Raw genomic sequence first — 26981 nt, 5'->3', positions numbered from 1 at the left:
CCGAAACAAATCGAATATTTTGAAAACTCGAAACGCTTCAATATGATACCGCGATCATACTCTCGTCAAATTTTTTATAGATGTAGCGGAATTTAACTTACCCTACCGATCGTAGATATGTACATATTAAAATACCATTTATTACCATTAAATACCATTAGATTTTCCTTTCTATATTACCTCTTATTATTGCAGGAGTACACCACAGATGCCAATGACATCTCGTCTACATGAAACGCGATCAACACGACGAAGACTGCTTATCCATCTTTCACTATGATTGCGCTCCTTTCCCTCTCTCTCTCTCTCTCTCTCTCTCTCTCTCTCTCTCTCTCTCTAACGTACGCGCTCGTTTAACCCAAATATCGAATGTCAATAAGAGAGAATATACGCAACCAGCGATTTTCGCAAACATGGAATCGAAATATTTGCGTCGATCGATCTTCACTTGCTGTGTCCTTTCGCCTCTTTTTCGTTGGTTTCTTCTTTTCTCGTAACGTCTGGAACGAAACCGAAGGAAGTAGAGAAAACGGAAGAGAGAAAGGAAGTCGCGAAAGAACGTATCCAGTCGAAGTTAATAACGAATCGCACCGATGGGATAGAGCGCGGATTAACCGGCATAGCTCTCGACTTCGCTTAGTTATTGGTAACTTTGATCTACCATTCCGAATGCGTCGGAAGAGGCGGAAAGTGGAGGGTTCCGACACACGAACAGTTCGGTCAGAGTTCGAGGCAGCTTGGTCCAACCGATACTCTCCAAAGCCCAGTTTCCAAGCTTTCGAGATTCCATTACGGCTGGCAGTGGCGCGGCGGCGGGAATCAATATTTAAATTCGTAATGGAAACGCCTGGCTGCAATTACGGAACGCGAAGCTCGACTGTTAAAGCGGTCGAATTCTCGCCGTTTCCCTTGTCCGATCTGTACCGCCCGCCAACATCCTTTAACTTTTGCTTCGGTTTCCTCAGATCGGTTTCTCTACGTTGTATCGCGTGGTGATACGAGCCGCCAGTGAAGATAAACAATTTCACGTTTTCCGGAATATCCGGGAAAGGAGGGAAAGGAAAGAACAAGAGAAAGTAGCGACGCGTAACTGAGCGCCACTGGTCGAAGCGAGTTTGAGTTGGTGGTCGAGGTAGAATTGTGCGTGGATCAATAAATCGCACGTGGAATAGAACGGTTCGACGGAGACGCGAAGTAGAGAATAAAGGGAGCTTGCGAAGTAGCTTCGCTGGGAATTTAGGAACAACACGTCTCCCGATTTCGGTTATGAAAGTTTTGTTATCTCGGTGCTCGATCCGCCTCGTGGCGACGCGACACGACGCGACAAGCGACTACGCAAACTTACTCACATGCTTTTATACCTCGAGCTTTTATACGCATCGATTATCCAAAGCTCGAAATCTACTTGCAGCCAGTGAACAGCACACATGGATAAGTCGATGACGTTTCCAGCGAAGCTTCGAATGGATCGTCGCGTCGCACGGAGTGGTGGGCAGGGGATGGTCTACGGGCAAAAGGACGAGAAAGAGGGGGGCGAAAGGTAAATCGGGCGCAGCGGTCCCGCGAGTTTGCTCGTAAACGTCAGCCGTGCAACGTCCGAGAATCTCGAAATTCCAACAGTCGAGTTGTATCCCCGACGGTGAAGAGAATAGACCTAGTTAACGCGAAGCTACGACTAGCGTTAATACCTCGGTTCTCTTTCGAAGCTAACCGTCTCTGCTCTCGACTTTGTTCGATTCGATTCTAGCAAACTGTTTTCCCGACGACTCGCAATCCCGAATGCTACCGTCAAGAGGGCTTTCCGTTCTCACATCGCGAAACTTGATGGCCAGAGTTCGCTTTCTCTTTTTTACGGTCACTTTTTCCGCTTGTCCGTCGATAGTCGAAAGTTTGAGAACAAACGTGTAACGTCGAGTTGCTCCTTTCGTTTTGAAATGGAAGTTGAAATGGAAATAGAAGCGAGGTCAATTCGAAGCTCGCGAGCGAACGTCCACGTTCCACGAATAGTTATCTAGGGAATAGCGTGCGTTACCTGCACGATGGGAAACTCGAATACTTCTTCGTCTTGGATCATGTCGAATCGAACGCGATCGAATACATCGAAATACGGAAACGACGTTGCGAAATCAGTTTTTGATTCCATGGGCCGACTATAGATTGGTTATCGCTCAAGAGTCTATACCAACTACTGGGGCGAACAGGTTAGAGGCGAATGCATGTCGGCGATATGCAAACTTCCCAGGAAGATGGTAGGAAAAAGGGTGGAGATGGTGGAGGAGCGCAACCATCCTTTATGCAATTTACATGGATAATGCAAAGGGAAGGATCGTTCCTAGACCAACAGGACGCAACTGTCTCGCCCGATCCCGAACGAACCGAACGGTTGAAATTCAATTACAAGACTGGAGCTGAACGCGACCACGACCGTGGCCGCGAACACGGCCGTAGAGGCAGGAGAAATCTAATAACCAAACAATGACCGGTCGCTTTTCGAGGATAAGGCGCGAGTTTCTCTTATGCGGTTGCGGCTGCAACAGACCCAGACCGGTCGTAGAAGCAAACGTGTCGTACGTGGTACGCCGTGTGTCGAGCTACCGCGAGACGAGAGGCAACAAGCGCGGTACGTATTTTATTAGTCAACGGGGGCATCGTATGAGTTACGTCCGGTCTATCGAACAGCCAAATTGCTGTCGTCGGAGCTCGCGAAACGTATACATATACATGTGTATCTATATACATAGAATTTGAAACAATGCTCGAAATCGCAGACAGCATTATGTCGTCCGTTTTCTCTATTAACGCTGCCCCGCTGTTTACGAAAAAGCCGACCGATGAAAGGCGCGGCAGATAAAGGGGTCTCGAAAGGGTCTCGACCGAGAAACAATGAGCGTGCTTCAATTATCGCGCGTGTAAAAAAATCCGCTTATATCCTCGGCGAAACCGAGTATCGACCCTATACCCACCCTCCCGCCATATAACTTCGGCAAATAGCTTTCCCGCGGGGATTTTAGGAAAATCTGGAACACGGCCAATGCTGTTCCATCGCGTTACATCGCTCTGCCTGAGTTTATATTCCTTCCCTTTCTTCCTACCTATTTTCGCGTTTATTCGTTTGCCAATGCAACGAGTTACGCGCGGATCTGAAACAACTTTCTCTTTTTTTCTCTCTTGCTCTCATTTGCTCGTTCAGCCGCTAGTTTCCTTTTCCTGTCCCTTTCCTTGGATGATTTTCTCAAAGCTCATCGATCCTTCGGCAAGTCTCGTAGTTAAGAGCGTGCGAATCTCGAGAACCGCCTGAATCGACGAAAACGACTTTCTTTCTTTCATCCCATCTAAAACGTTCGTATATGTACACATGTATACCGCATTATCTTTGTATTCTTATCGTTCGCGAAGACCATTCCGTGTTCGCGGGGAAACGAAAGCTCCGTTCGCGTATAGAAAAGAACCGAATATACGGCCGTCGTTCGAGTAGACCCGCGTGCGATTTTTTAACTCGCTTTGCTCTTCCCGTGCTTGAGAGCGACAAGCGGGATGTTAGGACAATGCAGCTCGTATTTCGTACGTTCTCGACACTCTACCAATGGATCTTGCTGACTCACACCGACCATTCAGGTTCCTAAGACAACGACACCGGGCGAGGGTTTTAAAGTTGCATTATTAATCGGGATAGACGACAGAGCAACGAGTCGAGTATGGGGTGCAGTTTTGTTTTCAAGTCTGGCCGTGTACGCTTCGTTGCGTGGGCGTTCGTTTAATTATCGAATGTAAATAGGTTCGTTAGGGAGACGTTTTTAAGCGGGTGCTTCCCCTATATTCGCTCGTTGCTCTCGAGGCCGAAATATCTCGCCGGCGCGACCCTCGAAATTCCTTCGTTTCGCATACACGAAGACTTTGGAAATCTCAAAACCGCCGAACGGAAATAGGATCATATTCTGATTTGTCAACTAACTGTACATGACAACAGGTAAATCTACAACACCTTTAAACTCTAAACGAACGAAAGAAGCGAACGTTTCGTTTATAAGAGTGACAAATCATGCGTTGCCGAGATTACGAAAGGATAAAGAAACGCGATAAAACAAAGAATCCTACTTTTCTCTTGCGTTTCTTATCCGACATTATGGAAAGCCAGTGTAAATTCTCTATATCACAAATATCCTGAAAATATCTGCGCAAAGCGGAAGTTAGGTGATGGGATCGATGGATCGTTGCACGCGGGAAAACGACAGAAGGAGAACGCGACGATTCACGGGTATGAACACGTAGCGGTCGTAACGCACGGACGAACGTCCGAAACGCGGCTCGTGGACTTCACAGAGAGATTTATGGAAGCGCGTGCGCGTCCCGATCCACACATGGATCGCGAATAGAAGCATCCCCTTGTTTTCCATGGCATATCGTCTTGTAACGTGTGTCCTGTCACGTCGAGCCGCGGCGTGTCGCGTCGTATCGCGTTTCGGTCGGTTAACGAGTCGCTGCTTCTTCCGAAAGCGCATTCCAGAAAGACAGCCTGAAAAAAGAGGGAAAGAATCGCGTTAAGAAATGGAACGAAGAAAAGAAAGGAGAGGGAAGGAAAGAAAATCGAATGGTCGGTGTTGAGCGAGGAATTGGAGCGTCGAAAGGAAGAGCTGAACGGCGGAAGAGAGAGCACGGAAGGGAAGAGCGGAAGGAAGGAAGGCACGCGTGTTGGCTCGGAGTGAAGGGAGTGGAAGGGAAGAGAGGGGAAGGGAATAGAACGAGACGGAACGGAACGGAATGGAACAGAACAGAACAGGAAGAGAACGAGAACAGAACGGAACGGAACGGAACGGTAAGCCAGGAAGGGACGGATAAGAGAGTTAGGTGGGGGTGTGGGGTTTAGTGAGTTCGGTGGTGGCGGCCGGTCAACGGGTGGCGAGTTCTCAGTCTGTCCTGCGCCGTCGAAACGAAGGAAGCGCCGCTCGTCGTCGAGCGCGACGTCGAGCGCGACGAGCCGACGAGCCGACGAGCCCGTGCCCCTCTTAGTTCGCGTTCGCTCGCCGTCTCGAGAGTCGCGTTTTCTCCTTTTGTTTCGATTGCGCGAACGCGCGCGCTCCTCGCTTTTCTCTTCCTCTTTTCCTCTTCCAGTTCTCCCAGTTGCCTATCGATACTGATCACGCGACCAAACCTGATTTTTCCGTCTTTATCCCATCGAAAAATCTCGCCATACCTCCGATAATCTATTTCCTCCCCCTTTTTCTCTCTGTCCATCTCTACCTCTAGCATACACACTGTCTTTTTCGTTTTTTCATTTCTTTCCTTGTTTCTCCCACTCCTATTCTCTTTCGTGCTTAGCCTGTTTTTTCTACCACGAACCACCTTCTTTCTATTCGCATCCCCGCTTCTCACGCATTGTCTCATATTTTCTTGCTTATTTCCTATGACTTGTGCCATTTCACACGACGCGATAGAAGCGAATGTTCAAGGCTGAATTTCTCGCAAAAACCATGAACGCGGCAATGTTGGATTTTTTGCTACGGACTTGATCGAGAGCCGTGCATCGACCACCTTCGTGTCAAGGTACGTCCATCGCTACGATTACGTTTTCTCGTTGTTATGAGCGCTCACTCTGTTAGAAAATGTAGTTCGTGTTTTTTGATGGATGATGAGAGAGTCGGTACGTGTTATGGACGTCAAGAATCGACAGTTGATCCTTGACCATTGGCCATTGACCGTTGCGTTATTCCGTTGTTCTCGTGCCGCTGCCTGATCGTTAAACAAATCCATACGAGCAAACCTGGCGACGATCGGATCGCTTACTTTAAATTATACTAACAATGGAACATTGATTTGTAATTTTTCGTAAAACTTTCGCTTTTTTTACACGCGCTTGACATTCGTTCCACAATGATTTTCATCTGTTTTCCCACGATTAAATCGTTTGTTGCGTTTGTAACGGTCAACAGAATCGTTTAAAGCTTGGCGTGCAATTTTTAACGAGAATCGTTCATTGACGTCTACAGCGCGACTTTAAAATGCGTTTTTAGAATGGTTGTAATTACGCGAAATCGTTTGCTTCGAGAAAAATGCCGCCGTGATTTTTATTCTATTCGACTTCTGTACGTTAGGATTTTGCTCGCGCAAAAATTGTATCATAAAGAAAATACTTTTGAGGGACAGACTTTTGTTCTAATAATTTGTTACGCGTGTATATGCATATATAAGTGTAAACTTGCCTCGATCAAACGTCTTTAAATTTTTAATACGAATCTAATTAAGACGCAGAAACAATTTTAAAATGTAAAAATATACAGTAAGATATACAGTAAAAATATACAGTGTTTTCGCGATTATCGAGAAAAAGATTATTTACATCGAAAATTTGTGCAATTTCTTATAGTATTGTAATACTAATTTGATCGTTTTGAACTTAGCAACAGACAGTTTACCTTACTAATTTGAAGATAAATTTACGCCTCGTAATCCGGTGATCGCATAGATGTTTGCGTACTCGTTTATGGTACTAGCTCGGCGCCAAGAAATCCAGAAAAAACTTGAATGACAGAAATTGTAATAATTTTCAATAAAAACGAACCCAACTCTTCTCTCTTTTTCCTATCTGTATTTTATCTTCCTAAGAACCACGTAGGAACGAAATCGAAGAACGGACTCGTAATCACGGAAAAAAAATTAAAATTCGATGCTTACTGCTGTCGCGTGCAATGAACATTTTTCCATGGCAATGTCGCGTTTGCGTAGGTGAGCCAAGTTTGAAAATTTAAAAAGATAGGTCGAGTTTTCTGCCGGAGATTCGGTTCGCTTCCCGGTTCCAGCGGGAATAAAACCGCATCGTCCGATATCGATACCGATACCGATTCACGGTTTCTGGTAAAACTGGACGCGTACAAACCGGTCAGATGCGCGAGTTTCCCTCCGATTTTCCGGGAGTTCGCCGAACCTGCGGTTTCCATTTCGCTGCATCCGCCCCGCTCTGTCCCTTCGATGCATCGCTGCGCCGGCCAATCGGTCATTCTCTATCGAAAGCTCCGTATAAAACACTTGGATAGTTTTTTGCGGTCGATGAACGTCCGGCTCATCGTCCCACCATGTATAAATTTTTCACGAATGCCCATCGAATAAAAGATAAGTAGGATGTAATAAGTAAGATAGAAGAAAGACAAGACAAGAAAAGACAAGAAAGTAAATGTGAAAAAATTCTTCAAAGAAACATAAATCGGTTTCATATTTAGAAACGTCTAAACGGTACGACAGGTTCTTTTTTCGAACGTAACTGGAAGTAAATTATCGTTTCCTTTACCGAAATAAATTTACAAACGTAGTTTTGCAAACTCGTGTTCGCTTCTTGTTGCTCCTTTAAGTCTGCCGTTTTTAAATTTAAGCGGTTCCTCCCTGTCACGAAAGTTCGTGCTACAAAGGTTCCAAAGGTACGTGTGAACTGTATAAGTAGTACGAGTACGTCACCAAGTCGGTCGCGAGGGAGTAGAGGGAGAGAGAGAGAGAGAGAGAGAGAGAGAGAGAGAGAGAGAGAGAGAGAGAGAGAGAGAGAGAAAAGGAAATAAAAGTCGCAAGGTACCACGCACTAGGCTCCATCCTTGAACTGGGTCGCCTAGCGTGTCCTGCAAATATCGCTGCTTCGCCGACGACAAATACCGTCGGCTCCTCTCATGAATTGCAAATTCGCGCGTGCAGTTTTTTTCATGCTTGCGCTGCCGCTATTGCCGCGTGGTCGAACTTTAATTTTTTTTAGAAAACAACGTATTCGATATAACGAACTTATTAAACCGATTTATGAGCCTAGCATTATTACAGGGCCATTTTTTATTCTCTTCGTACCTTTCTTACAACTCACAACACCTCCCGAATTCTATCGAGAAGTATTTCGATATTAGTTTCATGTAGTATATTATATAATCGAACGATCGATTTTATCAGTTTCCTCGACTTCCGCCAGCAAAAAATTTTACCAGATGGCAGGTTTACAGATTACCAACGTAATCGAATCCCTCCGTACGCCCTTCTCTAGTAAAAGGAAGGATCAATGGACTCGCGTAAGGTGTCGTCTCGATGTCGTTTCCGGACTTAGCTTTTTTCCCCTAAGGTTCTTCTCTCGAACAGAGATTTGTCGAAAATACATATTCGTATCGGACGATATCCTGAACACTTGCCAATTATTCGTCAAAATTCGTATCTAACGGAAACGAATTCTTTAATTTCTAAATTCCCGCAGCTATTCTAAAAACGTATCGATCTTTTCAGGTTGTGTGTAACGAAAGGTGGCAGGGATCGATAATACCAAGGAAAGTAACAAAATTTCATCGTTACGACGTCGGCAGCGACGGTTACGTTGACAACATTGGCGATAGCAAGAGTACCAGCACCAGTAACGGCAGAAGCAATCTCGAAGGCGGCGACAATGAGCTCACAGACGAGGAAATAACGTCAATGCCAACGAAGTTTGTTCCAAAGTATTTATCCAAGAAAGAAGTGCCAAAGAACTGCGAAAAATTAGCTGTAAGGCGATAAACCGCGAAACTAAGAGGTTAACGGAGGAGAACAGAAGAATTGAAAGAAGGAGGGGAAAGAAGGGTGAAACTGAAAAAAGAAGAAGGGAAGTAAAGTGCGAAACGGATAAAAAGAGAAGGAGAAGGAAAAGCAGAGAAAAGGGGGGAAATGATGAGAAACAACGTTTCGCGCGAGAAGGAAAGATCGCGGTAGGCGAAGGATAAAGACGTGGATCGGGCTGGATCCGGGTCGATCGGTGTGATGGTCTCGGGGTGGTGCCCGTGCGTGCCGATCGGCCGCCGGGAATCACCGGCCCAACAGCAATCGGCCTCCTCTTCGAGGAGCTTCGGAACCGACGGTGCGCCGTTCACCGTCAGCGCGGCCACCGATCGCGCAGAAATGGTCCAGATGTTTTATTACGAAAATCGCGGCAAATGCTGCAAGAAGCTTCTCCGATACAACGGATATCCAAACAAGGTAAGCGGATGTCTTTTTTATAGTCATTTCTACGTCTTAAGCGTTGTTACAATCGCTCGGAAGATAAGAACAAATATCTCCTTCGCGATTTCATTTGGTTCGAGGCAAAGAGAAAATTCAGTTCTTGCAAAATGATGTTTTTATGGTGCCCGGTAAGAGTTTTCGGAGTTCGGAGAACAGAGAATGGTGAAAGATCCGTTTCAAGTTCAGGACGAGAAAGGTTCCAAGTATCCGAAAGTCCCTGGGGAAATAAATCGATTCGCTATCTGAATAGCCATTATGCGGACGTGGCTTGGAGGCAAGTACGGAGGCCGGGAGGTTGGTAGGTTGGCTCATCGGTAACGCCAGCCGAAGCGTACACCCGGAGAACTCGGCCTCGGAGAAGACGAAACGCGAAAGAGAGAGAAGAAGAGAAAGCCAGGGGGAAAAGGAAAGTCGGTCCCTTAGCCGTGTTGCTCGTGGAACTGGGCTAATGCTTCGGAGTTCCAAAACTCGTATCGGCCGGAATTTTCTTTCAATAACCAAGTTATTATTCATCGCGTTCATTTATTACCTTCCTTCTGTCCTATTCCCCCTTTTCCACCTTTCGAATCTTGTCTCGCGCATACAAACGGCCAGCATTCTTTCGATTCATGGCGAATCGAATTTTCCTCTCTGCGAGGGAAACGAGAGATCGCGTTCGAATCAGAAAAGAACATCCGGCGTATTTTTACGAGGGGTTACTCCGATCGACGATCGCTCGTAAAGTATCACATCGAATCATCCAACGAAAGATTATATTTTCGATCTTATCGCGTCAGCTGTTTAGCCTTGGCCGACCGAAAATTGTTCACAGCGAAACTTTTCTTCTCGTCTTATACCATACATCATGACATATCGCTGTATGTCGCGATAAAATCCCGCACCGGGACGTTCGTTTATACGTTTATACGCGACAATGAACACGCACGGCGGGGAAATCGCAAGACGACCGGTTAATCCATTCTCATGTCTGCAATCCGTAATCCAGCTGGATGGTAATTCTTCCTAGCGAATGTTTTGAATATGGATGAGTATGATTTCCTTGGCTAATTTCGTTATCTGCATATTAAAGACTTCCTCAAGCAGAAGTGCCTTTCGACTTTTCTTTTAACGAGAGACGATCTCTTTTTTTGAGTAACCTGACGCGACCAAACAGCCGCCTTTCGTCTTTAGATCTCCCGAACTACGACGACGATAACGACCGCGACGACGACGACGACGACGACGACGACGACGACGACGACGATGCGTCGCGTAGTCACGAAAATTCGCGTCAACCTCCAAATAATTTCTGTGCTCGGTCGTTAAAGTTCTATTTTGAGCTACATACTTTCGCTTGGAGAGACATGGATCGTCCAAGAAAAGCGACAAATACGGATAAAAGGGGAGAAAAAGGAATGCGTATTCGCGTGTACAGACGCACAGGTCTCCGCGCGGTTGAGCTACGATAAAAGGCAACATTGTCTAGCACGATGAATGGCCCAGGCGGTGACCTCTCTGACTTTCAGTGTCGCAGACGTTCTTTATGTCGGCTCGATTAAAGATATCCCGGATGAAAGGGTTTCGTTTCGTCCGCCGCAGCTTTCCCTTTTTATGCGAGACTGCGCCGGACCAACGAAAGGAAAAGGTCACGGAATCTTTCAGAAGGAGGAAAAGGTTGGAAAAAACATGGCCTCGTCGCAAAAGCTATTGCTTCTATTTATGAATTCATCGACTCTTGTTCTAGCTTCTTTCAGCTTCTCCGCTTTCCTCGCATTTAATTTTGACAGAGTCGACCGATCTCGAATACATCCGAAAAGGGAAAATCATTTATCGGTTCTCTATCGTTTTTTCCCGTAGTTCTTGTCGTCCTGGTATGCCGTGCTTTGCTTTGAAAATGGCTACAGTTCCGTTCCGCTTTGCCACAAACGATCGCGTGGATGATAAACGGCAGACAAGCTTCAGTACTTGTAGTTTCGTCCGGCGGAGTTTATTTCGTTCGAGACAACGAGAAAATAAAATGCTTTGGATCCTCGTTCTTCGTATCGACTTATCCTGTGTCATAGGATACGCTAAAACGAGCGTTACAAAACATCCATCTTCAAATACGATAAATAATAGTTTGAAAACGATAGAGGGTATTTAAAATTGCTAAAAATACGATCAGTTTTTTATTGTTTCGAAACGAGAAAGTGCAACATTGGAAGGACGATATTTCGAACATGTATGTGTATGCGTGTGTGGAAAAGGAAGAAAAAGCTGGATTCGAATGCGGTATCGAGATCGATGGAACCGCTAGACTCGAAAAGACTGGTTTGTTCTCGAGCCAAGGAACGTTGCATAGCTCCGATAACGGCCGAACTAGCGGAAGAGCTTTCGGCTGGGTGAAAAACCAACGGCGGTGAAGGAACGTCTCGATTCTTTCTCGTAGGATAGCGTGGGTTAGGCTAGAAATCGAACAGAGTTCGGGAACGTAGGGTCCTTTTACGATACTATTCCTTTCTTCCTCTTTCGTTCGGTGAGTACGCGAATCGATTACTCTTTTATCCCAGGTAATATCTTGCTTATATAAGGGAAAACAAGGTTGCTATGTGAAAAAGTACAAGGTTTTTCTTTCATAGTACGAATTTGCCAAAAACTATATTTATACCTGTATCTTTCTTGCTATACGTTGGTCTCGCGCGTGATCGATCGTGACGGCCTCGACAACGAGACAAAGCATGCGACCGGATGATATCCGCTGTGACGAAATAAAGCGCGCACTGGTAGTACGATTAGACGAAGTAGCGTAGGTAGCGGAAGAGAGAGTCAATCGGAAAGGTAACGATACGGAGAGAGACGCATGATGGAAGAACGCCGAACAAGGGTAGGGAGGAGGATTGAAAGCAGTGTGGCAGGAGCAGGAACGGCAACCGAATGACTATGACGCGGCGCGGCGCGGCGCGGCGCGGCGAGGCGCCGTGGTGACGGAAGGATGGGGATAGGAATGGGAATGGGGTTGGGGGGCGGAGTGCCAAGGGGCTTGGGGTTGCAGGAAGGCAGAGAGGAGCTGGATCCAGAGGTTAGGACTGCGGGAGGAACGGAGATGGTAGACGGAAAGGATGTGGAGCGAGGAAACGTGGAACAGGAGAGGTGGTAGGACGGTATGGGGATTGAGAGAAACGGAGAGAGGCGAAAGAGGGAGGGTGAGTTGGGGGAGCAGGGTGAATCGCGGAAAAGAGGCAAGAGGGTGGATATTCCAGGCTGCACCCCGTGGCTGTCCCAGCGCATTGCCATGGCAACCGACCCTGAAACACCCTGCGGCCGTCGCACCATCGGAGCTTTGCTTTCCGATGATAGTAATAATGTATCCTCGCTTTCGTTGATGTAGGTCGCAGGACGTTACCGCGTTACCAACGGAAGGCTAGTTTTTTCATCGACATCCTCACCACCGGTCACGATTCGCAATTACTTTTTACGCTGCATTTCTCCTTTCTCCCCCCCTCCCCCACTTTACTCCTCTCGCCCGTTACTTCTACCTCTTACTCCAACTTCTTTCCCCTCTTTTTTCGCTTTACTAGGATACCTATCTACGCTTTCGTACTGCTCACCGTATTTCTCGTACAGCTTCTCTCGTGCCTCTATCGACACGTTCTCGTTGCTTTCCCTGTTTTCCACCGAATACAAGAAAACGATTTTTCACGATGACGATCGACTGTCTGAAGAACATGATAACGGTGATCGAGGGAAGGGAAGAATCGTGGAAATGTTAGCGCCGATATTCCATCGGGACGTCGATTGACCGCGTGTAAAAAATGCGATAACGGAAACAGAACGAGAAGAAATGAAAACGAAGTTGGAGTAAAACACGACGTGTTTGTCGATGCATCGCAGCGAGTGGCGTCGGCGTTTTTAATCGGCGCCACTTGTTTCTAACGGCTCTCCTTTGTTTAAGTCCCTACACTGCGCTTCAACCCCACGATATCCCCAACCTCCGTCTCTGCCACCCGTCTACTCTATCCCGCAACCCGTTTCCTGTCACCCGTTACCCGTCACCCATCACCCATCACCCGTTATCCGTTATCTACTTCACGTTCGTGCGTCTCTTTTCACACCGTTCTTCGCTTGGCCCTCTGATGGTCAAGCGATCAAATCGCGACAAAACATTATCGTAACTCCATTTTTCTTCCACTTCTTTCCAGCCTTGCATAAAATCGGAGAAACCAAAAACCAAGGACGGGTGATATCGCCATGAACGTTCCTTTACGCGGCTGATCGACCGATCGTAGACAAATTTGTCGATCGGTCGTTCCGTTGTCGCACTGCCGCCAGCGGGTCTTCCTTTTTCTTTCTTCCTCGACACCGACCATCAAAGCCGAATCGCTAAGTTTGCTCGAGTGGCTGCCTAAAACGTAATTTCGACGTTAACGAGTCGACGATGCGCCGCTTAATTACTTCTGTGTACGAACTTCTTAACGATTAACGAGGACGGTTGTAAACGGTTGTTAACGCGTAAACGCGACGCGATCGTCCGACGGTTGCCGATTCGAGATACGGAGGCGACCTAGTGCTGCCGAATGAAAATTGAATCGCGGATGGAAGACTACAGAGAAGGCTGGATGAAAAGAAGCGCTCCCCAATTTAGGGGAAGGTAAATGCGAAAGGGATCGATCGGAATCGAGTCGAGGCACACTTCGCGGTATTTGTTCAACGAGTCGTTTCGAAGATTGATTCTTTCTTAAGGATAGTACGTGAATGGAAGCAGTATAGCTGATGGAACGTAGCTAGTAGAGCTCGGTTTATCAAATCGGATATAGAGGAAGGGCAGATAGAAATTCGAATTACGATTAGTTGGTCCGATGATCGATAAACGAGATGGAGTCGAATGTTCGCAGGAAAATCTTCCACGGCTTACTCGCAACGGGCGAAATAGAAGAGAAGAGAAGAGGAAAAGAGAAGAGGAAAGGAGAAACGAGAAGAGGTCGTTACCCGTTTCGTTCAACGACCCCATTACGCGTGCAAGATTAAGCCCGTCGTATCTAATTAGGTTTGTAGCGTGGCAGGTGTAAAGTATTGCTGACCGTAGCGTCGCGTCGCACGGATCGGTGGGTACCGCGATTTCTGGGATTTCGTAGAGAACCGGATTTAATCTAGGTTGTACCCGTGTACTACCTAATATGTACGTGTACTTGGATATATATATGTATATATACATAATTTACCTATATAACCTACATGTTTGTAGATGTATATACTTATATAACGTACATGTGTATAGATGTACATGTAGGTATATGTATATTTATCGTCCGGAACGGCATCGCGTTACCGGGCTACCGTTTTCTCGAGCAACTAACCCAGAAAATACCCGGTGCTTTGTCCTCGGGAACTCGATCGCTCGAGCCTTCGCTAGCTGCGAACGGAAAGGAGAGAGAAATTGGTAAACGAGAAATTCCTTGAGAAAATTCCTCGCCATTTCGAATTCTAGTTAAAATTCCGCTCGCATCGTCTCGCCAATTCTCTGGCTAAACTTTTCTCGGCGAAACCCCGGGAGAAACGGGAACTCGCAATTTCTCAAAACGCGAGACTCGACAGACTTTGTTGGACCCGCTAAGTTTCATGTTCGACGCGTCACGTTGATCGGTCGAATTCATTATCGTGGCTGTGGCTCATAGCTCGTAACTCATAGCTCGATCCAACATCGTGTCACCGTTTTTCTTTGCGCGATTTGGCGAGTCAAGAGTTTCCCGATTCTTATTCTTACAACACCATTGATATTCCACGATGGCGTTGCGCATTCAATCGTGTTCAGAAACTAAATCGAGTGAAACTTTGCGAATTCGCGAGATGAGTCCATTTGATGAGTGCATTTGATCGAAGTACGCAATAATTGTCGTACTTTTTATCTGGAACCGAAGGGGTAAACATCTCGACTGTGCTTTGGTGTGTGTAACGCAAGATAGCGAACAGATATGAACAAGCACGCAAAAAGGAAAAGGAGATTCAGCTAACAAATAAGGGTGACAAACAGGTAGTATTAGAAAGATAAACGGGAGGGTTGGGAACGATGTAAAGAAAGGGAGAACGATGAGACGAGAGACGAGGCACGCGCGTGGAGCCAGAGACGAGAATAGAGCGATCGACGAGGCAATGGACCGAAGTAGCGGATTATCGGATTAACCGGTAGGTATATCCGGTGTGCGTAGAACGGGCAAGGTAGTGGGCAAGGTACTCAGGCAAGCTGGTTACCCTTACTGATTCCGCGGATCGGATGGTGTATCGGAGGATGTATCCCGTATCGTATATCCCCAATGAGATCTCGCGAAATTAACTTACGATACCTGGAATTACGAGCTACAAGTTACGTAGGTATACGAGTTGGAGAACGAATAAACGCCACCTTTGCTCGGAACACGAGGTCGATGCTCCGAGTTCAGCTACGGAAAAACGAGCGAGTAGAACGAAGGGATATATTCAAAGGAGGGCGCTCGAGACGGAGGAAACGCCCGTAAAAGTATTTTCCGTTTTGTTCGCGAGTCGTGTTGCCAGAGAAATTACGAAGATGGCAGTTCATTATTCGAACTTAAATAAGCCAGACGACAGAACTGATTTCTTCAATGATTCGCCTCGATGAGCAAGCAACGCTGGCCAATGCGAACGCATCAGTTTCATCAGTTTACCGGACAGGCGAGAAACTTCCCTATCAACTTTTCTCTCGCGTTCTCTATTTTCCCACGATTCGCTGCAATTTTGCCATTTTTCATTACAAATTCGTTTTACGAAAAGACCAAGTATTCATACGCTATCGATAGTATTTCCATATCGACGAGATTGTCTTAAAATATCGTAACGCATAAGAAATCACGGTGTCGGTTTGCATTCCGTCTATCCTAGTTGATACAATGTACCAATGGGAAAGAGGCGCGAAAAGAATCGCGGCTATAATGTACGAAAAAATCGGTCGCGTAAGGCACCACACGAGAGACAAGTTTAAAGAGAACGCAAAGGAGAGCTTAACCCCGGAAGGAGGATCGTGGCTCGCCCGAAGCGTTCCTTTGTCGCGTGTTGGAGAAAACTTACTACCTTTTACGAACTCTGCTTCCTCTCTCCCTCTCTCTCTCTCTCTCTTTCTCTCTCTTTCTTTCCCCTTTTAGCTAACTCTCTTGTGCTTGCCCTGTTCCCTTCGATCCATTTCTTCGCCACTTCGTCCGATTTTCATGTTCAGCCTTTAATGTTCGTTGGATCGTGAAATTTCAACATTCCGCTGTCGTATCTCTTGTCGCGCAAAAGCATCGAATATGTTCTGTATGCCGCAGGTGCTTCTATTTCCGGAGGAAGGCTGGGCGAGAAGCGCGAGCAGTTCCTACTGGACTTTGACACCGTTTTGGTGGAGTCGTAGTCGATGCAAGGTAGTCGAAGTTGCTGGAACCAGGAGGTGAGTTTTGCGTGGTATCAGGATGGCTGGAGATGTCGAAGCGTTTACACGTTGTCGATGATAATACCATTGTTACGACGTTAACGGACTCGTTCTAAGAGGACGCGAGCGATGCACACGTACATCGTTACGACGTTTTGCCATAACCGTATTCCTGCCGGCAACGGAAATTCGTGCTTTTAGGTTACGTGGTTGGAATGCCTATACCCTGCTTGCCACTTTACCAGCCGAAGATTACAGGGACGATGCATCCGAAATTTCACTACCCACTTATTTCCTTTTCACGAACTACTCCTTTGTGGTCTCGGCTCATTTTCCACGCATTTCAACGCATCGCGACGTATGTGTCCTATTTCCACTTATTCATTATTCCTATAATGTCATTATCCAACAGTTCGTCCTTTTCATTATTCTTGTCCTTTTTTATCCTTTCATATCGAAGGACCGAGATGCGCGACAGGGTCAACGTAGTTGAGAAATAGTTGTGGAATGAGCGCTCGACTCGACGTCGCCCTCGGTCCTCGATCGTCCGTCGAAGAACAGCCAATTACTTCCAAAACTTGTCGAAAGAGCCAATTAATCGAGAAACTGACTTGCCAAGAGTGTCGACTTGCGTGCAAACTTTCCACTTACCGTTTGAACATACCGATTTGCGAGAAGTTGCAGCCATACGATCGAGCGATGCAGGGTCAACTCTGATTACAGCTTATCGTTTGTAACGTATCCCATTAAAAATTACTTAGCACGCGTTCGCCTTGGAAAACGGTGCAATTAATTACAAAGTCAAACGGGGCAGAGTCGTGTGTCGTATTCGGATCGTTCTGCGACACTCACGCCTGGCAGCACTCGCGAGGTGAATTTTCCGAAATATTCCACCTAGTAATTTTGTGAGTCGCCCACGGCATGGGAGCCAGACCGCGCTAAGTCAAGACAAACAAACCGGTCCGCGGTCGGTGAATTCTCGATTCGAACCGCTTCCAACTTTCGTACGGGGAAGCAAACACGGCGCTATTTGCAAGTTCGGACCACGTTCACACGCGACACCGGTCAAAGCTCGCGATTACGCCCCGAAAATCCTGCATCCTCGCTGACAGTATATAACTGGCGCGTTGTTTCTTTGCCTGACTGAACCACACACACATCCACTTTATATCTCGTTTCGATAACACACGTACAATAGCACACGTACGTGTAAAAAAATGTAATCAGCAGCGATCGACAAACCTTTCTCCCGTTCTTGAGCAAAAGTTCCGCGCGAAACTAACAACGAACAACGGACGCGACGCGACGTTTCGATCGCGTTTAGGACAGGTCGACAAACGGCGCCAATTGAAATTCGTTCGTTTCATGTTTTATTGAACAGCTCGACGTGCAACACGGTGCCCAGCGATCGAAGCACGAGCGAAAGAAATTTTAGTCGCGAAACAAGGAGAAGTGTGTATAGGCAATCGATGCGAGTAGGTACGTAGGTAGGTACGTAGAGCTTGGCGGACAGCTCGAGCATCGAAAGGGTGCTCCGGCTCGGAACTTTCCTTTGTGAAGCGAATCGAGAACCGGAGGAAAAGTCAAAGCACCAGCCACGGTGGATTTTAAACCGAGTGTTGGATCCGCCGCACTTCAATGGAGAGCGTTTAAACTTTTAATGATCGTCGCCGGCTGAAGCGCTTGCCGGAATAAGCCCCTCGAGTCACCAGGGAGGGTTGCCCTCCCCCTTTTTCTCTTTATTCCTTTTTCGCGCTTCTCGCTCTATTCCTCGCTTATCCTTCGTTCCCTTCACACCCTTCGCCTCTGCTTCCTAAAACGGTCCAATCCCTTCCTTCGCCACTCTTTCCCTTTCGAATTCCTCCCTCTTTTTTCCAACCTTTCTTTCCTTATTAATTATTCTTGGCTCGTTTCGTGGGTACGACTCCACGCCCAAGTAGCAGCACGCTTCGTTTCGCGATTTCTCTCCTCCTATTCGCAATGTATCCCGATCGTTCTGTGGATCATCCCTGCACATATTTCGCTCAACTACATAATATACACGAGATCTCTCGATAGTTTGCTCCCTAATCCAACTATAATATTACAAGTAATATTTTACAAGTAACAAGTTACAAGTTATTAGTATTAATAACTAGAGTTTGCTCGTGAAGTAAATGAAATTTTACAAATAATTTCTAACTTGCCAATTGACAAATTATTTCTTTAATCCGATATTGCCTTCTTTCATCGTTGGTCAGTATAACGTTATCGCAACGACATTTTGATCCTTGTTGTTTCTCACTTACCGTCCTCGATAATCGATTTTCGGACCTTAGGCCTGGTCGAACAAAGTAAACTTCCTCGTTCAATCTGTTGTGCGTTTATCGCTTCGAGAGCAAAACGTTGTAACGATCGTATCAAAGCATGGCAGAGAAACGCGACGGTAATCGTATTACTGATTCACGAAACGGTAAAGCGCTTACACAGAGAATCGAGTGGTCGCATGTTTTTTTTACAACAAAGCTGCCCGTCAGAATTGGCAACAGCTGGAAAATGTTGATGTACTACAACCAGCTCTATATGTTTGTCCTTTTAATTTACCTAGCCAAGGCTTTAATTTATCATGGCCGGTCATCGCCACTCCCGTTGTTTGATGCGACGCTGGGATACGGATACTTGTGAAAGCAACACAGTGAGATCATAAAGTATCAAGTAAGATCATCAACTGGTCCAGCCAAAATTAAGGCTATATGATACATATTCCGGGCGTACGCAGACATAAATTAACTTTTGAACTCAATTTTAATTATTGTCCGATTCTATGATCTCACCGTATCCTTTTCGCCTTTTATACTTGTGCACTGTACACACGTACCGTTCGACAAATATTAAGATTTTGGACAAACAATTGCTTACTGTGGATAAACGCTTCTGCATGCTTTGCTGGTCTCTATCAAAAACTTTAATCGAATGCTATGCGCCGCATAAATTCAGAAAAATGGCAGGCGTGGTTAACATACCGGACAAGTTCATAACGGTCTAAAATGCATTTTCCACTTTGTCGCATCGTCGTTTCACGCGTATCGTTCGGTCAACGCGTTACTTATCGAATTAACGTTGTTTCAGGTACAGCACTCAGGCAAAAATGGTAGACACAGGAACGGGCACGCTTTATATTATCGGCTCTTTCAAGAGAATGACCACTGATCCCGATTTCAAGGTACATACCGTTCCAATCTCTTCGTTAGCGAATCGCGCGAGTCGGAACTTTAAATTCCACGTGTGTACGTTTCCTTGCTAGAAATGATCAAAAGCTTTAGTCGGGGCAAACGAATTATCAAACGCGATATTACACGCCGTAGGCCGTAATTCGTGATACAAGCGAAGAGCTACCTTCACTTCACCTGTACCACGAGTTTAGACATATACGCATAGCAGATGTTAGCAAATGTGAACGTTGCCTATTTCTTTTTGTCGTCAGTTGTACCTGACGTCGAACGTGTCGTCGAGCGACTTCAACATGGGTTATAGTATGACTGGCACGTTGGAGCGTGGCTGTAAGAAGACCAACACCTTCCAAATGACTCACTTTGCGGTGATTCGTCGACGAGACTACGAAAAGGCCTACGAAGACTCGAATCCCACCTAGTGCCCGTCCACACCCACGCTGTCCGAGTGTGGGGATTGCGAACACTACGCGTAAAAGGAAATGGGTGTTAACGAAATCACGCGCGCGGCTTCCCTTCTGATTTATTCTCGATCCGGAACAAACGTTCTCATGGAAAGAAGGATCACTTTCCGCATCGAAGATCCAGCAGATCGTTACGCGGATTACATCGTGGTTTTCAAATGGGTTGCTTACCGATCACGTCAACAGCGCGGTCCTCGATTCTGCTATCCGATCTCGATTCTCTTGAAATTCACGAAAAAAATATCCAAAACTAGCGATCAAGGCTGCAATCGAATTCGCGACCGATCGGTTGCGTTATGCGATACCTGATACGGGACACGCGACACAGGATACCCGATACGCGATACGAGAAATCGAGGAAAAAGAACCGGGCGATCCGACACCCGACAAACGAGCAAAAGCCAACACGTCCAAAGGTAGCGTTTAAACTTAGGTCGAATTAAGTAGTTTTTAACTAGTGGCGAACGATATGGAAATGGAGTATACAAAAGTAATGTGATCGAAGATCGAGAAAAGCATTTTCCAAAGTATTAGCACGTAAGTTGTAAATCTCGCAGGCGATAAGTTTTCCTATGCGTCCTTCTTTCGTGGACACGCGCTGCTCCTCGTCCATCGATCGATTATCGTCATCGTTATTACTGACGCGCGATCGAGCTTCCTACGCTTCCCGTTCCTCGAGCTCCTCCCTTCTCGTGCCGTTCCGAGGAACGGAGCTCGCGGGAAACTTTACCCCGTTAGTCGCGCGCGCTTCCACCCAACACATACACATATGTATAATCCTCTTGGCCAGGGTCGAGGATCGTTGTCGTGTAGCGGCCCAACTTCGAAGCGATACTTATTTTTGTTAAAGAATAGAGAGACGCGCGGCCGTAACACGACGCGACGTCTCCCTCGATCCGAATCAACTTCGAATGATCGCGTTCAATGATCGCGAGCCCGGTGATTTTTGTACCTTCGGCTTTGCTCAACGATATCTAGCTGATACCAAATGCGAACGGCATAGACGTAAGTTACAATCGATCGTAAATTAGCGTTTATCGACCAATAGAACGCCCGTGTCCAGATAAGTTTCGCTTTAAACATACCTCGATGGATACTCGTGTCTCTATAGTCAAGATTTTACGGCGACACCATCTTTTTTGAATAACCAAACAATGCTCCCTCCTTTTCTACCTTTTGCTCTCTCTCTCTCTCTCTCTCTCTCTCTCTCTTTCTCTATGTCTATTTTCTCTCTCAGTTACGCTTTTTCACCTTCTTGTTCTTGTTGTTCGTTCTTTCCTCCGTACTTGAATGTAAACAATCTCTTCGCGTCCGTTCCTCTGTCTATTTATCCAAACGTAGACTATCGCGAATAAACCCAGTATGATTCTACGTGCCATTTAGTCGTGTGCTATTACGCGTTACAGGGTTTCAAATGGTTTTTCGCGATTCGGCGGGGATGAGCGAGCTGTTTACCGATTGATCGCTTACCCTTCCACTAAATTTCAAATCATCCTTGTCTGTCTTTTATTTTTATCCTTCCTATCCAAGGAAAGTTCCTTCGTTAACGTTTCTTGCAAAACGACAACTTAAGACTGTGGAAAATTCATTGATATCGTTTCTCGCCGATTCGCGATTCACCGAATAGAAAATCGCTACGAAAACAGCGTACAAATATTCGTTTAAAAGCTAAGTTAAAGTTTCGAGAAAACTCGATCGATGTCCGTAGGTCGTAGACAATTAGTTTAGACGTAGAAACGTAACGCTTCGTCTAGCAGATATTGTAATTGTTAGATGTAGTCCGAATCGCTGATAAGTAAAAGCGATTCTGTCGTAGATTTGTTCAACCTTTGAAAGAGGCTGGAGAAGAATCGATCGAATAATCGTCAAATATTTAGGCTCGCGCATGACTTTTCCTTTTTGTCGCTTTCGCCGCCCGATAAACAGATAAAATAGAGAAATAATCCTCGCATAAGCTCGCCACGTTGATGGAAAGAAATGAAATCAAGTACTAAATTAAATTTTTATCTGTCTTGGCGAACAAACTCTACAAAGATTACTCCATCTATTGCTACTACTATTATTAGTATATATTTTTTTCGCGAGATTTATCACGATAAGATATCGTTAATTGGAGGCGAAGGCGACTCTCGAGTCTCTAAATTCTAGATAGATATCTGCACGCTCGTAAAACGGTAAACACTATTCTCGCTTATCGACACAGTCTTAATCCTGTGTTCGCTTCTTTTTTTCGACTAGCTGATATTTAGATCGGTAGATAACGATTTAAGTGAACGTATACGTCCGATATCACGGTCCCTCCTAACTACTTAGCAGTAGCTTCGACCCACCGTTGCATGCTTTCGTCTAATCGAAACGAAAACGGCGGTCCATCCTCGTCGGGTGCACAACGGGTCTCTAGTCAGTCTCTTTTGATCTTCCCCACTGTCAAGCTTCCGTTTGAAATCGTTCGATCGGTTTACACGTCACGTTACTCGCTGCGTGTAGACACTTCTTTCGAAGAAACTATATGATTCTCATCGTCGAACGATGGTGCATCGTAAGATTCGAGTTATTTTTCCATCGCGGATCCCGATCTTAATCAAATTAAAGATCGTAAAACAGAAATTATCGAACGATTGAAACGGAACGAAGCAAGGGGCTAGATGTGTTTATGCTCCTAAAGTAGAGAGAGTTAACAAAGTAGACGTATATCATGTAGTGGTCGTAGAAAAGTTGATGTGATCGTTATCGTTGTCAATGTCATCGTCATCATCATCGTCACCGTCATCATCGTCATAATCGTCATCGTAATAGCCATTAGAACCGTCATCATCCGATCAAATCCCATTCTATAATTCCTATTGGTCCGTTTTCTTTGGCGTGTTTCACCTCGGCAGTCTCCATGGCGAGTCCACTGTTCTGGTCTTCGTCGATCTTGCGATCACGTCCGAATGGTAGGTAAATTTTATTTTTTCTAGATTCTAGACGACAGAGACGAACGATCGACAGAATCTCGTAAACCCGCAGCACGATGTCGACGGTAGTCGATTCGCCGAATGAAACGGACCGAATCGACTCGGATCAGATCGGATCGGATCGCGAACGACTGATCGTCGCGGTGACGAAATACCCTCGAATTCCGCTTGAAACACGGTAGTCGAGCTTTGCCATGCAAGCATAGTCTTTAGTACGCTACAGGAGTACTGTAAGTAGATACGGTCGATCCGCGGCAGACACCATAGGACAGCAGATACATAAAGTAGTACATAGTACATAGCTAAATGTAATCGGCTTCTCGCCTCTAGTCCGGTTTCGTTCAAAGCTTCTCATCCGATTTGTCTAGTCTAAACGCTCTACCTCTTACACCTTCGTCTTCATCTTCATCTTTGCCTTCAACTTCATTCTCACCCTCCGCCTCTGCTTCTCCTAGTTCCGTAACTCGTACAACTAACGGCAATCTACACCACTCGTAATCAATGTGTAGTCGCTTTAGAGAGATGTAATGGTAGAAAAGCCTGCAACTTAATCTTACGACTATCAGCAAACAAATTATTAACTATAATCGTATCGGTCTTAAAAATGCGAACAAGAGGTATTCGTATTCAAAGCTATGGCTGTGATCCTAATTAATCGTGAACCGGTTCGTAAAAACTATATACATATACGATGTAAGTAGGTTACGACGACGCATGTAGCGACAAGCGACGCGATATTTTGCCAAATCGTTGCGTTTCACGCGAGCTTGCGTTTTTCTTCCGCTATTCCGAACATGTACATATTCTACACGGACTCGACTGCGCTCGAGGGAACGCGTTACGTTCTTAATGTCCGGTGCTAAAAAGTTGCGTGTTCTTTTCTCGATCGTTTCTCCGGTAATGTTTCTTTGTTCACCAGCCTGCCCTTTCCCCGGCATCGAAAGCAGCGAATATCGTTGCCGTTTCGCGAAGATCATGGTCGTTTCGTGAGAATCAAATGGTGGCAACGACGACGTCGTCGACGACCACCGCACCCCGTAGCGAATCAAAATGGAGGAAAGGAAAGAAAGGTGAGGTCGCGTGCACCTCTTCTGGTCTCTCGCCGCTATACGAAATCAAAAATCGCAAATTTCTCTAGCCATCGTACCGAGCGTGTAGCGTTTCCGAACGATGGATAGAGCAGTTTCCCGCCAATAATCAAATCTAACTCGCCGTGCGAGAAATTGTTGCTCACAAAATCGGAGACTTGGTATGTATTTTCTATAAGCACCGCTAACGCGATTCGATCACGTTGTTCGATTTCTGTGGAGTATTGCTCGTCGACGAATCGACGAGTCGTCGAGCCGATCATAGTTGCCGGGAATAAGCGGAACGAATCGAGTACGAGTACTGGTGCGACAAACGCATCGATGTATTTTCACTACAGTCCTGTCTACAGTCAATTCATTTTGTATTTATACCTAATCTATGTATCTATCGTCATAATTTATGCCGAAATAAATGTTACATTTACGCACAGCGGAACGATCGCCATTTCGCTATTTTACCCTGTCTCATATACGTGTATATCCCAAACCTGTTGTTGCAAGACGCATATTCAATCGAGGCGAAGCTTATTTCAACAGACGGAAAATAAACGAGTCTCGGACTGTTTGAAATTTTTCGACGGCTTCTTAACGAATGAAATTATCAGCAAAATTACCAATGGGCTATCGGTTAGCCAGAAAATTTAAGACGACGTAGGGTCAAGGAGATTATTCCGCTCGCTCACAGTCGCGCGATACGGTATTATGGTATATCAATGTTCCACAATCACGTTTCAGCTGTGATAACAATAATTTTTACAACTAAATAATCTACTAGAAGGAGTGGTCTATGTGTCGGTCACCACGATATTTGATTCTTATAGTTAAACAAAAAAATGTTTCATACTGAAATTGATTACGAAACGAAGAATTTACTAATCTAAAAAGGACGATTTTTATGACAATTTGAATCTTCTTCTATCTATTTTATATTCTTCGTTATTTCGTTCCGTGTCGGAAGGTTAACACGAACGATCAAATGTTCATGATCAAATTAACACGGTTCTACAAATTTCAAAAGTTCACAACAGAGGAGGAGGGAAAGTGACATGGGCGCTAAATAAAACGGTATACCTACGTATTTGCAAAAGACATATGGAACGCATATCGGTCATTATCATGCATTAAACGTGAACGCAAATGTACCGCGAACAAAAGTTCTCTCAAACGAGTACGATCTAGTTAACGACTGTCGCGCAATTATCGGACATTGGAGCGAGTATCTAATTAACGCGGGCGCCGATAGCATTTGCAAGCTATGACGGGACATCGGGTGTTCGCTATAATGTACACGGGCAGCAACACGTTATTTCGACGCCTCTAAAACTTCGTCAAAATTTCGTATGCAGCGAACTGGTCGCAGCTTCTATCGCAGTTTGAAATAACTTTATTTCGGCTCGGATAGCGGCTCTAATTGCATTGTTTACAGATAATGCGACAGAGACAGACGCAATGAATTTGAAACGAATCTCCCATAGGTTGTTCTGACACTTACAACGTTGCACTGTATAACCATTAGTCGTATCTCGATAACGCAATCAATATTTTCTCGAATCGTAAACTTCCTGCGACACCATGCACTAGACAATCCGCGTCTGTCCCAACAAGCAGGAAGACCGAAAGAATTTACGGGAAACCAAAAGTTCGCAAACTGCCCCTCTCGTTGTTTATTCCCGTTTCTATTCCTTTCTCGTCCTATTCATCGTTCCCTTTCGGCGAGCGAATTTCCAGAAGCGAACATCCCGTTCTCCTTCTTGAACCCTTTCGTTTTCTCGCAAGCATTAAACGACTGCCGAGCGGCAACAAAGGAGGGAAGGAAACGCTTAGGTTTAACTGGTTTCGGCTTATCTCAGAGTTTCGTCGTATTTAAGGAAAACACGAGCAGAACCACGAGATCGTTAGGAAAGTTAGCTAGAGAGTACAATGTAACCCGCGTGTTGCAAGCAACAAGAATAAATACGGTCTGCCGACAGTTTAGTCTCTCCCTTTCTCCTCTCTCTAGCTTTCTCTCACCGTTCCAATTGTATCGGATTGTATCGCGCCACCCTCACCTCATCGCCTCGCAACGTCTCACGATACATAACCCACTCCCGCTCCCAATACTCGCTCTCATAGCAAGCGTTTCTCTTCCGAGTGACACGAATCGAAAACGAGCGAAACGTAACTGCATCGAACTTCCCTCTGCTCCGGTAAAATCAGCAAAATCGATCGACATCCCCCGCGAGCCACGTGATTTTAGATATTTTAACTAGGCAAGACCGATACTCGTGAAACTTATCGGCGAGATCGCTAGAACGATCGGCATCTGAATGTTTATCGTGCCGTTTTCGAAAAGCCGAGACGGTTGAGTTGCAGCCAGATCTGCGAAAGAGCAGAACTTCTCGACGATTAATCGCAAGTATGAAAATGAAGCGCGCCCCAAAATTCCCTGAAACTTAAACCCGCGTAACGGCAACGTATCTTCACGATACGAAACCGCTCGCAACAGGTCGATCTACTTGCCCTGGGTCTGCACCATCTCGATCTCGCGTCCTTTCCAGATCGTCAATCTGATTTTCACAAAATTATCGATCTACGTCTGATCATCGTTTGGTCTCCGTAAACTCAGTGTGCTAAGATTAGTTCGTCTTCCAGTAACCACGAAGGTGAAAAGACATACCATTCACCATTTTGCTAAAAATATCTTGCACAATTAGTCATTAAGAGCAATGTGGTTATCTACCCTGTTTAAGCCGATACTGATACATATATAATTGTTTCTCGATCGTTCTCGGAGAGATACGATCGCGAGGAAGCGCGTCAATGGTAGTCGTAAATTCCCGTTACGATTATACAGTCGATGCCACGAAACCGATCAATCCCCTATTTCGTTTAGGATAATAGGAGTGCTTGAATTATTATAACACTTG

General features: G+C 45.7%; 1 protein-coding gene across 2 annotated transcripts; it reads left to right on the top strand.

Annotated features, from left to right (window-relative positions):
- Positions 1-4723: 4723 nt before the first annotated feature.
- LOC138179774 (uncharacterized) lies at positions 4724-24505 on the top strand. 2 transcript variants are annotated; one of them, XM_069112912.1, is made up of 5 exons: positions 4724-4813; positions 8239-8961; positions 16257-16375; positions 19466-19559; positions 19821-24505. In XM_069112912.1, exons 2-5 carry the CDS (start codon positions 8746-8748, stop codon positions 19986-19988), a joined length of 597 nt encoding a protein of 198 aa, XP_068969013.1. In that variant the 5' UTR covers positions 4724-4813; positions 8239-8745; the 3' UTR covers positions 19989-24505. The 2 variants fall into 2 exon arrangements, with proteins under 2 accessions (XP_068969013.1, XP_068969012.1); XM_069112911.1 differs by lacking the exon at positions 4724-4813 and adding an exon at positions 4897-5541.
- Positions 24506-26981: the final 2476 nt, after the last annotated feature.

Source organism: Bombus flavifrons, chromosome 5 (genome assembly GCF_040668555.2).
Source record: "Bombus flavifrons isolate JBK064 chromosome 5, iyBomFlav1_principal, whole genome shotgun sequence".
NCBI lineage: Eukaryota > Metazoa > Arthropoda > Insecta > Hymenoptera > Apidae > Bombus > Bombus flavifrons.
The sequence above is the reverse complement of the archived record's forward strand: the minus strand, read 5'-3'. Positions and strand labels throughout refer to the sequence as shown.

Bases quoted from the DNA above. Each gene is read 5' to 3' on its own strand.
- LOC138179774 (XM_069112912.1), top strand. From the start codon at position 8,746: ATGGTCTCGGGGTGGTGCCCGTGCGTGCCGATCGGCCGCCGGGAATCA. The intron at 8,962-16,256 runs GTAAGCGGATGT...TGTATGCCGCAG, and splicing joins ACAACGGATATCCAAACAAG to GTGCTTCTATTTCCGGAGGA. The intron at 16,376-19,465 runs GTGAGTTTTGCG...ACGTTGTTTCAG, and splicing joins GAAGTTGCTGGAACCAGGAG to GTACAGCACTCAGGCAAAAA.